The sequence below is a fragment of the Castanea sativa genome, chromosome 12 (assembly GCF_040712315.1).
Source record: "Castanea sativa cultivar Marrone di Chiusa Pesio chromosome 12, ASM4071231v1".
NCBI classification, from domain to species: Eukaryota; Viridiplantae; Streptophyta; class Magnoliopsida; order Fagales; family Fagaceae; genus Castanea; species Castanea sativa.
Window position 1 is genome coordinate 17999579 of NC_134024.1, and position 13411 is coordinate 18012989.

Consider the following 13411-nt stretch of genomic DNA (forward strand, 5'->3'; position numbering starts at 1 on the left):
GATAAAAAAAAAAATCAAACCCTGGTCGGATCTTGCCGTCAATTCCGTTAATGGTTAATTGCCTAATATGTATTTTACACAAGATTAGCATTTATTAGTGTCCAGGCTTCATAGAGAATAGTGATTTGATACTCTCAAAAACTCCAGACACCTCACATGGAAAAATGAACCACTATTCATTAAGGCTAAAATTAATTCATAGCCATCAGCTGCAAAAAATTCCTTTTGTCCAGGCTTGCTCTATAATCTATAGTGCTCAAGATCTTGTTTACAATGCTTGGTTTTGCAAGATTGGTTGACTTTGAAGTCACATTTCTTGAATATCAGGCAATGAGCCAAGTGCCTAATAGTTGGAATCCATATTTCGTAACCCAGTGTCATTTTGTTGGAGATTTTTAGTATCGTTGTTTAAAATAATGTGAAAATTATGATTTAAAAGTTGTTATAAAAACATGGGTTTAGAATATCCATAAAGCAAAAAATGTTTTAGTACCATATTTCAAATAACATGTTTCAATGTAAAAAAAAATATAGTTGTGCGTTTGGTATGCGTGTGCGGTTTTTTTTTTTTTAACAAGCTGATAAGGAAGAGTGCCTCACCAATGAGAAAGGGAAATCAATTATGTGTTGTCTAATCAAGTGGGCCTCATGGTTTTCAAAATATTTACAAAAATACCATTGAGCAACGTTATTTGAAAACTAAAAACTAGTAAAATGAGTTTACTAAATTCAATGTTTAAATATTCTAAAATGAGTAACGTAACTCAAACACTCCAATAAAAAACACCCTCACCAAATACTTTGCCAACTTTTTCCAATGGATTACATTTTCTATAGAGCCTAAAATACAATCACTTGATGCATTTCTTAGGAGAACTTCCTACGTCATTGCATGTGAAATTATTCAGAGAATCTAGTTGTCTTTCGCACCCAATAAAATGCAATCACTTATTTTAAATAATTGAATCGAATCTTACTCAATCTACATAAATGAAACTCAATTTACTTTAGTGATGATTAACGGATGGTTTTAATAAAATTATTATATTCTAAGAAATTGATATAATCTAATTATTATAGAAATTGCTAATAAATATTTGTCAAATAACCCTCTATGGATTTGAAGATTTTACTATAATCAACTCTATTGTGATTTAGTGATATTATCCAATTCTCCCACGAAAGAAAATTTGAGTTTGAATTTCCACTTCCTTAATTGTCCTAAGTAAAAGAAAAACTCCATTAATTATGATCAATGAATGCATTAGATTTGGCCATACTGAAAAAGAACTTGTAACAACATAGGGGTTAGGTTAAGAGTTAGGCTCATTTTCACCCCCGGCCCCTACTTTCCCAAATGAAAAAGGTCTTTGTCAGAAAGGAAACCTACCTTACCATGCATTTTCAACCAAGCAAATAATGAGGGAAACACCATTTTGTTTTTCCCTCCTTCCGGTTCCTTTAATCTTTCCCAAACAATTCCTTTTCCTACCATGCATTTTCAACCCACCAAATTACACGAGAAACACAATTCTTCGCTCCTTATAATTTATATGGTCCCTTTCATTCCTTTCCGACAATGCATTTTCAACCAACCCAAACAAGAGAAAAACCATTCGTCTCTCCTTCCTTCCTTCACCTATACTGCCTCCCATTTTCTTCCCAACAGATGAAGTGTTTTGTTGCCCATTCATTAATTCAGTAATGCTGTAGTGCATTATTCACTCTTTTGATTATGTTACCCATTTATCAATCCCTGACACTTGTTGTTTATTTTATCAACATAAAAATAACTCACTTAGATTAATGTTGATGTTATCCTAACAAGAAGTAATTAGGTTTTACTTATATAATGGTCATAGTAATTGTGAATGAATTAATCCTCCATCCAAATCGAGAAAATCCTGGGCATTATTAGCAAACCTTGCTAGCATGGAAACTAGACAAAATAAGTATATAATAAATAAAAAGACAACTATCATGTTCATGCTATATATGTAAAGTAGTCATCTTTACAATGATAACAATTTGGGTATTACTATAAGTGTTAATCGTTAGGTAAATCAACCTAGCTTATTGAACTAAGTTATACCCTTCACGTGCAAACTTTTCTCTTAAGCTTTTGAAATCATTAAATATAAATGAACAAGGTGACAATGAAATGACTTCCAATTTTTTGTCAAAACTCACACATAAATATACATAATCTTTAATGCAAACATTAATTGGTTAATTAGTAGTGTCCATATTCTCTTTGAAGTTACATAGTTGAACTTAATGACTAAAGAGATTGTTACTTACTCTACAAACTAGAAAGAACGTGGATTAACCCAAATTTAAGGTCAATTTAGACATCTAGTTTGAGTGACTTCAACATGGATGACTTCTTCCTTTCAAAGAAACTGTTACTTCGAATATAATGGAAATACACTCAACAAAAATGCATAAATATATAAGACTCACTTATAGATTCATATATTCAAGCCTACTCAAGCATTTGTTTAAAACAAGAAGAACTCCTAACTTCTATTATCTTATATATATAATAGGCATTTTTGTTTACCTTGTAATTTTAGTCTGAACTAAAATTTCACTTTTTCTTTGCCAGAAGGCCATAACCACCGACCTGTCAGTATATTGTAACATGTTAGCTGCTCAAAACACGGTGCATTAAACCATTGAATCACAAAAGCATAAAATATTAATTGAGCAATGACATAAATACAATTTTCTTACTCAACTTTCTTGGATAATATATAATAAGTTGTGTTTTGAATAACATCATTTTCACCGAAGTCTGTTATTAGAAATCATTTTTATTATAAAAAAAAAAAAAATGTTAACGGATGTTTTCAGGGTAACTGTTAACAATTTATTTAAAGAAAGTTTTAATGGAAAAAAAATATATATATTTTGATCGTTTTTTTTTATTTCTCATAAAAATTGTGTCAAAATTTCCCTAAAATAAATTGTTAATCATTATCCTAAAGGCACTCGTTAGTATGACCCATAAAAAAATGCTAAAATTACTACAAATTTTTACTATAAAAAAACTTACAAATTGATGTGACAAGAATATGATTAGTGTCGCTTAAAAAACATAATAACTGTCAATTTGGATGAACGAGCGCTACTCTCCCTCCCTCCCACTCCATTCAAACTAGCCATAAATGATTATTAAAACATTTTTTTATAATTGAGGAAACGTGAATTTGAAAAACTTATATAATAAGATTTATAATATCTCTAAATCTTTTATTTATTTATGTTTTTTTTTTTTTTTTTTATGTGCAATAGCTTAACATAATTAGTGTTACTCCAATATGATTGGTCCCTTTTCTCTTACTTCGTCGATTGTCCCGCCGATTGTGTGATTAAGTATTCACTCAAAGAAGGTACATTATATTTGTACAAACAATTAATAAGTCAAGATGCAATATTTAATTATGTCAACCTTGCACTTGTATTATATACTTGTCATTCATCGTCTTTCAAACAAGCCAACCGCTTTTGCCTACCTATATCTCCTACATATAGAAACCCCACCACCGAGATAAGACCTTAAAAACCTCAATACCCAAATCATAGAAACAAAAAAGACAATCATGGCCATGAGCATCAATCTCTTATTCATAATATTCTCTCTCTTCTCTGCAACCTTCTTCACAGCCCTTTCAGAAAATTCCTCCAACATAGACGGGTGGTGCAACAAAACCCCACACCCTGAACAATGCAAGTACTTCATGAACAACAGCGGCCACGATTTTGCACCAAAAAACCGATCTGATTTCAGAAACATGGCGATCCAAGTGGCCTTGGATCGAGCCATGAGTGCACAAATACATGCCTTGCAATTTAGAGAAAAAATTGAGAACAATCGCCAAAAAGCAGCTTGGTCAGATTGTTTGAAACTTAATGAGTGCAGTATTTTGCAATTAAACCGTACCCTTCAAGGTATAGGCACAAATCGTAGCTGTACAGATTTTGATGCACAAACTTGGCTAAGCACAGCCCTCACAAACCTAGAAACGTGTCGACTAGGTTCTTTGGAGTTAAATGTTTCAGACTTTATCTCACCTATCATGTCCAATAACAATGTGTCTGAGCTCATTAGCAATAGTTTGGCCATTAATGGTGTTATTCTAGATGAAGAAAGTAATTATACATATGGGTTTCCAAGCTGGGTTACAAAGCATGAAAGGAAGCTGTTGCAAGCATCAATGTCTTCAATAAAGGCAAATCTTGTGGTGGCTAAAGATGGTTCCGGGAATTATAAGACTGTTCAAGCAGCCATTAACGCAGCATCAAGGAGGAGAGGTACTGGGAGGTTTGTTATACATGTGAAGAGAGGGGTTTATTTCGAAAACATTGAGGTTGGCAACAATAACAATAATATTATGCTCGTTGGTGATGGCATGAGGTTTACGATTATCACAAGCGGCCGGAGTGTTGGAGCAGGAGACACCACTTATAGTTCTGCCACTGCAGGTAAGCATTTTGATTTCTTTATCTCGCCAACTGAGAATTCTTCATAGATAGGGATAGTCATATTTTGTTCATTTTGTTATTGATATTAAAAAAATGATGCCTATTTAAATTATAATATAATTCCATTTAAAATGAAGAGAATCAATTTTCTTTTAAATAAATGTATAGTTATTGCTTGCTTTTCTCCATGCATATGAGAATGTGTCATATTTCTAGAGAAATATGTGTTTATTGAAGAAATTTGATTGAGAGAAATTAAGAATTTATTTTTCTTAATTTGTTGATGTTCACTGCTAAATTAATTTTGATAGCATATATATTTGTAACGATTATTGTTCTTTCTCTTCTTGTCAGTTATATTTGAGTACTGTTAAAGACTGTTGCGAAAATAAATTCTTGTAGTGTCTTGAACAATGCTTGAAGCTTTTCCATAAAAAAATAAAAATAGAACATTGCTTGAAGCTTTATCAATTATTTTTAAACTAAGATCATACGACTACTATATTCAAAGTTTAAAATATGTACGATGCCTTTTATGTTACTTTAGTATAATTTCACGCATGTAAAAGCTTTAATTAAAATGGAAAACAATCAAGTTATGACTTTTGTTGCACTCAAACTTAAGTGAGAGGTTCACAAATGATGGTTAATTTATGCATGCATGTGTGAGAAAATTGAGTTTCAAGTCTTGTACGGAATAGAACACTTTTTTTTTGGGGGGCTAACGAATAGGACTTTGACTTCACTTTTCTATGCAATTTACACAGCTAATAATATCAGGACATTTTAAATACCATCAGGAGTAGGATCAACATCAACTAATTGTAATTGGTCTTGATGGAGACTCTGCAAATTAAGTGAAAAGTTCAAATCTGAATGTGTCTAATCCTGACTTATAAATTAAATTAGCTTGCCTCCTTCAATTTTTTTTTTTTTAATATATATATGAAATATATAATTTCAATCAGTAAGTGAAAGACATTAAGCCTAAACTTTAAAGTAAGGTGAACCAAGAGTTTTTTTTTTTTTTTTAATATAAAAAGTTATTCTTGTTATTAATAAGAACCGCATATTATCTACTGTGATAATACAATAATTTAAATATCTAGATCTGTCATCATAAAAACAATCATGTATAAGTTATAACCATTATTTTACCTAATTATTCATTCAGTTAAAAAAAAAATTATGACCATTTTTCTATCTTCTAATTTTTATTTCTTTTTTAAGGCATTGATGGCCTTCACTTCATGGCCCGTGGCATTACATTCAAAAACACTGCTGGTCCCTTAAAGGGCCAAGCAGTCGCCCTCCGATCAGCCTCGGATCTCTCCGTCTTCTACCGGTGTGCCATCCAAGGTTACCAAGACACCCTCATGGTCCATTCCCAACGCCAATTCTATAGAGAATGCTACATCTATGGCACAATAGACTTCATATTTGGTAATGCTGCAGTCGTATTCCAAAATTGCATGATATATGTAAGAAGGCCACTGAAGGGCCAAGTCAATGTGATCACGGCCCAAGGTAGAAATGACCCATATCAAAATACCGGGATTTCGATCCATAACTCTCAAGTACGGGCCGCACCGGACCTCAAGCCCTACATTAGCTCGTTCAAGACGTACTTGGGCCGGCCCTGGATGCAATATTCCCGCACAGTATTTCTTCATACTTATATAGACAGCTTGGTGAGTCCAGTGGGATGGTTGGCATGGGATAGGTCTAGCTTTGCTCTAAGTACTTTGTACTATGGGGAGTATAAGAATTTTGGGCCTCGTTCATCCACCAGATATAGAGTGAGATGGCCTGGTTTTCATGTTATAACCAGCCCAAATGTGGCCTTGCGTTTCAGTGTTAAAGGTCTTCTTGCTGGGAGTTCTTGGTTACCAGCAACAGGTGTACCATTCACGCCTGGCCTGTGATCATGTTCTATAGTAATGTAACATAATACATTGAAGTATTTATCATTCATTTATAATTTATTTGTTTGGAAGGAATAACATTATTGTTATTTGTTTAATGTTGGATTTTGTACATTGTAATACCATTGAAAAGAAAATTTGTAATTTCTATTCATTTTTATTAGGGCAAATTAAAACTTACCTAGTTGTGGTTTGGTCAAAATTTAAGTTACCTACCTGTGGTTTGAAATTTGACACTTTACCCACCTGAGACTAGCTCAGTTAAAGTTTCATAACATACTTTTGTTAAAAACATGGCTAAATATGTAATTTTGTTCTACTTTTATATCTCCTTTTAAACACAAAAAACATAAAAATACAAAATCAAATAAGATCAAAAAGAATCTAGCAGAACATTTTTATCATGACATTTCAAACCATATGTAGGCAATTTAAATTTTGATCAAATCTCAGATGAATAAAATGTCAAATTTCATATCACAAGTAGGTAACTTAAATTTCGACCAAACTATATGTGGGTAAATTGTAATTTACCCTTTTTATTAAATCTACATTAAAAACTTCAGATTTTAGAGCCAAAATTATAGAGGAAGCTTCACTGTTTAGAAATTCATCAAACATCTTTTTGAAACGACTTTCTTTTATATGTTAATGCATTTAATAACTGGTATATGAATACATATCACAATCGCAAGACGATACCTACATATATAAAAGCAAGTTATATGGTTCAAAAATTTACTTTATCTCATGCAATTCTTGTAGATGAAGAAGAGGTTATGCATTTGACTATTAGAACTTGATAGCATTCAACTACTGCTTATGGCATCCTAAGAAAAACAAAGTTAGTGCTACTTAAGAAGCCTCTCAGGTCCACTTGTTAGTATCCAAACCACAATCAACAAATTCTACTTTCATTAGTTAATGATAGTGTGTAGCTCTCGTACATATACAAGGGTACAATTAAAAATAATCACAATTATATAATTCAAATTACAACTTTTTTTTTTATAAAAAGTTCAAATTTAAACTCTTCGGTTATAACACCTAATAATTCACTTGCTAAAAAAATTAAAAAATTAGATGGTCACGTGAGGAAGATTAGACTCCAATTGAAATTCAATTTAGAATCTAATTGAATTTTGACTCTTTGATTACCTAGCAAAAAATTGAAAATTAAATAGGATACATGGTGCAAAATTAAGAATCCAATTAAGATCTAGCGTGCATTTGGATTGGGCGGTTTGCCCAATCCTTGCGTTCTGCAATTTGTTTGTGGTCTCATGGGTACTGTTCATGGACTCACAAAAGTCATCCAAACACAAAATTCAATATAAATTTAGGTCTCACGGCTCTATTCACACATTTAAAAATTATTTTGCTACAGTGTTTTCAGTAATAAGTTTTCAATTTTCAGCAAATAAGCGGTATCCAAACATACCCCTAATTGGATTTTCTCTAAGTTATGGCTATTAATATATACTAGCATGCAACTCATGTAAACGCATAAATATATTTGAAATTAAACACAATTTTTATTATAAAAATATAAATAATTAGTCAAATTATTATATAAAAAATATTATGTAACACATGCATTAATGCATATATATATATATATATAGATATATTTAAAATTAAACACAATTCTTATCATAAAATATAGATAATTAGTCAATTTTTTAAAGTAAACGTAATTAGTCACATTTTAAAATTCTTACCTAAATTTAATACTATTTATGATCATTTGTTTTCTTCTAATTTTTAATAAGATAGAATGCATGGTGATTTTTGTTGTGTGGTGGTTTTTATTGAGTATATGTGATTTTTTAAAATTTTTTTTTTTAATTTTATAGTTCATTAATATTAGATTTTTAGTATTTTGCACTCATTAACTTACTTAGCACAAAGATTAAAAAAACATAATTAGATACATGGCACAAACTTAAATGGATAATTAAGGTGTGGTTATCACATAAATTTAAACATGTGGCGCAATATTAGATTCTAATTGAAAATTTTAATTGAATTTTCTCTAAACTTTACCTATTAATATATATATATATATATATATATATATATATATATATATATATATGATGTTTGTGTTGCTTGTTTCATCTAATAATAAGTATTCAGCTCAGCATTAAGTATCACTAACATGTAACCCATGTAAATGCATGGTTGCATTTAAAATTAAACACAATTTTAATTATAAAAATATATATATAATTAGTCAAATTATTATATTAAAATTATTATAATTAGTCAAATTATTATAATTAGTCAAATTGTTAACGTAATTAGTCATATATTAAAATTCTTACCCAAATTTAATACTACTTATGATCCTTTTTTCTAATTCTTAATAAGATAAAATGTGCAGTGATTTTTGCTGTGTGATGATTTGTATTAAGTATATGTGATTAGTTTTTTTTTTTTTTAATTTGATAGTTCATTAATATTAGATTATTAGTATTTTGCACTCAATAACTCACTTGGCACAAAGATTAAAAACTTAAGTGGATAATTATGGTGTGGTCCCTATATAAATTTAGACACATGGCGCAAAATTGGATTTCAATTTCAAATTTTAATTGAAATTTCTCTGAGTTTTACCTATTAATATATGTTAGGGTCATATTTTATATGTAATTGGCTTATCATTTGTTAAAACGCACTTTATTTGTAAATTGGGTAGATCTAAGTTGAGTTTAATACATATCAAGTGGTTGTATTAAAGTCATGAAGATTGATCCAAAAAACATGTGAATAAAAGTTATTTTACTGCAACTCGACAGATAGCTCAACAGATGGCATCTATCGAGATGTACTAGGCAAGCTTGACACCAGCTCAACACTAGCTCGATCTATCAAGCACTATGAATTCAGAAATTTCAGATTTGAATTTCGATCCACGTTGATACATTTGCTTAGGGTTTCTTCTCTCACAACCCTAGACATATATAAGGCTTATTTTAAAAGCTGTTACACACGGATACAAAGACCAATAGCTTAATTTTCTCTATGAGAAGCTACTACATTTGTACGCCATAGTGTTTTGTAACCAAGTGTTTCCTTATCTTCATTGTTGATGAAGTGAAAAATTTTGCAATCAACAACAACCATTCAAATTGCTGGAGTGAGTCACGTACTAAGATCCGTGCAAAATGTTTGTCATAGATTGGAGATTTATGTATCAAGAAAAAGAAGTCTACTAGAAGATCAAGTCCAATTAGGTATTAGAGTAATGGGTTCAACTGTAGATTGGTATTTCGGGATAGGCCAGGGTAATGGTAAGATTTCTTATACTTGTAACCGCTTGATTGTTGATTAGTAGATTCTTGAGAGTGGTGACATTAAAGTCACCCGATGAGGTTTTTGCCTTGTGAGAAGTTTTCTCCATTTGTCGACAAATTACCGTGTTAATTTAATTTTCACTGGGTTTAGTTTAATTGGTGATTTGTTGGTGCCTTCACGATTTGCATGCAATTAACCTAATTAATCAACTTAGGTAATTGAATTAATTAATTAACTGGGGTCAAACTATCTTAACCCAACAATATGATGAATTGTAGTAGTGCTATTGATGTTAACTTGAGTTATAAAACATATAAGATATTAGTTCGACTAGGATATTTGGAGGTACTAAAATAGTTATTTCTTACAATTTTCATGATATTAGTTACTCTAAGGGTACGTTTGGTACACTGAATAGAGATTACGATATGAATTATAATCTTTATTACTAGGAATAAAATGTGTTGTAATGTAATAATTAAACCTATTCATAAATTTGGTTGTGAGTTATAACATTAGAATGAAACATAACATTTATTTTAGGAAATATCTTACTCATACAATTATATCTCCTTAAAAATCATTATTTTTAAATTTAAGAGAGATATGCGTTATTTTTTATTTTTATAATTGTTAGATGTATATGGAAAGTTTGTTTATTTGGAAATATATTAAGTTTTGAAATTATTGCACTTATTAAGGAATAGTTAATACAACCTTTTAAAGAGGGAATAGTTATTCCTTATTTTGAAGAATAAATATTCATAAGGAATGACTATTCCTTGTTAGGGCTGTCCAAGGACCCGCAGCACCCGACCCGACCCAACCCGCCACCGACCAAACCGATTGCTCTAGGGGTCGGCGACAGATTTTATTCTCCAAAAACCAAGATCGGTGGTTTGAGCATCCGATCTCCACCTCTCAAATCCGAGAAACCCGAACTGACTGACCCAGTTGAATTTTCCAGCGAATCTGGGATTTTTTCGGGAAGATCTAGCTAAATCCGACAAGATTTCGTTAGATCTAGCCGAGATCTTGCCTTAAATGGCCGAGATCTCGCTAGATCTGGAGAGATCTCGCCGGATTTAAGCACTTTTGCAATTTTTTCTCACCGAATTTTAGCCTTTTTCATCTTTTCTCGCCGGATTTTCGCCGCTTTTCATCTTTTCTCGCCGGATTATTGTTGTTTTCCAAATCTTCAGCCTCGACCCGATCCGCCTGACATCCATCGAAGCTTCGACCGGTCCTATCTGATTCTCCTCTCGGTCGGCAGCGGGTTGTTGATGGCTCCACCCGATCAGTTCGAGTCAGATGCGGGTTGAGCCCAAACCCGATCCGACCCGAAGCATGGACAACCCTATTCCTTGTAATAAAAACATAACCAAATTAAAGAATAACTAAACTATAGGAATAACTATTACATTACAATGTCCATTACAGTCTGCCAAACATGCCCTAAGTTTCTCATTACACTGCTATTATGTATATAATTTTGAAAATCACTACTGGATATTGCATATACAATATCAATTCACAATCACTATCTGTGAAATTATACTAAATACTACCCAAAATAAAATTTTAAAAAAAAAATGGTCCAATAGTATCTCCTAAATTGAATAGGGATAGGTGCATGAGATCGTTCTCATTTGCAATATGTTATGTTCAAGATCCTGGCATACAAAATATCTGAATGAAATATTATAAAAAAATATGCTCATTAATTCATAGAAAAAATAACAGTAAAAATCTAAACAATTTAATTTGTATGGAAATCTAACAAAAACAAAATTCAATTTTGAATCTAAATAAATTTTCTCCAAGCATTGGTTATATATATATGATTAGATTTTTTATCGTTTATTTATATTGAACTCCTCATTTTCTACGTTGAATTAAACTCACTTGGTACAAATATTAAAAAACTTACATTAGATGAAACATGTGGCGTAAAATTAAATTTTAATTGAATTCCAATTTTTATACTGAATTAAATAACTTGACACAAAAATTTAAAAACTTAGATTAGATGGGACATGTGGCGCAAAATTAGATTCTAATTGAATTTCCATTTGAAATCTAATTGGATTTTCTTACTACTTTGCCTATATATATATATATATATATATACACACACACACACACACTAGTATATAACCCGTGCATATGCACAGTATAATTAAAAAAAAATTACAATTACACACACATATGGATTCAAATTATACTCTCTCTCTCTCTCTCTCTTATTTTTTTTATTTTAATTTCTTTTGGATATAAACATGAGTTCACTCTTTCTTCTTTTTTTTCTTTTTTTTTTATTGAGTTCTTGATAATTTATTTATATTAGACTCTTCGTCTTTCGCACTTCATTAACTCACCTAAAACAAAAAATTTTAAAAAAAACCTTAAATAGGACACGTAACGGAAAATTAAACAACAATTGAAATCCAATTTAGTTACTAATTGGATCTTCTCTCAACTTTGACTATATATATATTGATTTGTCATTTTCCTCTATTTCTTCTCCAAAAAGCAAAGTCTAAAACCAAAAACTTTAACTAGGTTCTTCTTCACAAATAGGGACAGCTCAAGCTCTATGCCACTTAACCCAGCTCTAAAAATATTTGAGTTTACAATTGGTTTTACTTGTAAAAATTTTATAAAGAAAAAAAAAATTTAATTGGCGGGTTTTATGTTCTCTCTCCCCCTCATCCTCAAGAAGGCCCAACAATTGTGGTTAATGGAAATCCAACACGAACGCTAAACTATTTCAGCTAATAAAAAAATTGATATGAATATGTCAAATCATTATTGACAATCAATTTATTCTAAATTCTAATAGGTTAAGGTTTCAATTTTTGTAAGTTAATCTTCCGCATGGTTCATTGTCAATATTAGCCATCCAATCTTCCAAATGGTCATACATCAATTAATCTCTCTCTCTCTCTCTCTCTCTCTCTCTCTCTCTCTCTCTCATAATTAAAAATGAAATTTTAATTTTAATTCTCCTTCACTATGCATTACCTTACCCAAGATAAAAAATTTCTTTAAAAAAATCTAAATTTATTCAATTCTATGCCTAAAACAATATGCTTAATTTTTAATATAAAAAAAATCTTGAATTGTCGCTATGTGTTGAATCCATCTCTCTATTTAAACGGGTTTAGATTGATGGATGATTCTATTATTAAATGAAGTGGTATTAATTTTTTGAACAAATTATATTCTATTTTTCTCATCATCATTTTATAATTTTATATTGTATAGTGTTTCTTTTACTTATTTTTGTAATTATAAATGTATATGAGAAAATATCAATCTTCTTCTCAAAAAAAGAAATATCAATCTATATATGAAAAACTTTAAGAGAGAGAGATACAAATTAATTGAATTCTCACAAACATGATCACTTAATAATTTTACTATTAGTAATATAAAAAACATAATGAAAAATTTAGAAAAAAAATCTTATGAATAAGAAATTCATAAAAAGAGTGTTAAAAAATAATGAAATAATTGAAAATAATGAAAATGAAAATAATTACAACGATTTTCAAAACATAAGTTATAATAATTTGTAATTATATACTAAACTCTCTCAAAAAAGCATGTTTCACTTACAGAATTTTATTGATATTACTTGTTATAGCTAGTTAATACAACTTAATTTGTGATATTACAGAATTTGTAATTATTAC

General features: G+C 30.4%; 1 protein-coding gene across 1 annotated transcript; it reads left to right on the top strand.

Annotated features, from left to right (window-relative positions):
- The first annotated feature begins 3554 nt into the window (after window positions 1–3554).
- LOC142621014 (putative pectinesterase/pectinesterase inhibitor 60) lies at window positions 3555–6510 on the top strand. The gene is made up of 2 exons (XM_075794336.1): window positions 3555–4488; window positions 5719–6510. The coding sequence occupies exons 1-2, from the start codon at window positions 3606–3608 to the stop codon at window positions 6411–6413; spliced, it is 1578 nt and encodes a 525-aa protein (XP_075650451.1). The 5' UTR covers window positions 3555–3605; the 3' UTR covers window positions 6414–6510.
- The last annotated feature ends 6901 nt before the right edge of the window (window positions 6511–13411 follow it).

Excerpts from the sequence above, each read along its gene's own strand:
- LOC142621014 (XM_075794336.1), top strand. The coding sequence starts at position 3,606 with ATGGCCATGAGCATCAATCTCTTATTCATAATATTCTCTCTCTTCTCT. Across the intron at positions 4,489-5,718 it reads TTATAGTTCTGCCACTGCAG|GCATTGATGGCCTTCACTTC; the intron begins GTAAGCATTTTG and ends TTCTTTTTTAAG.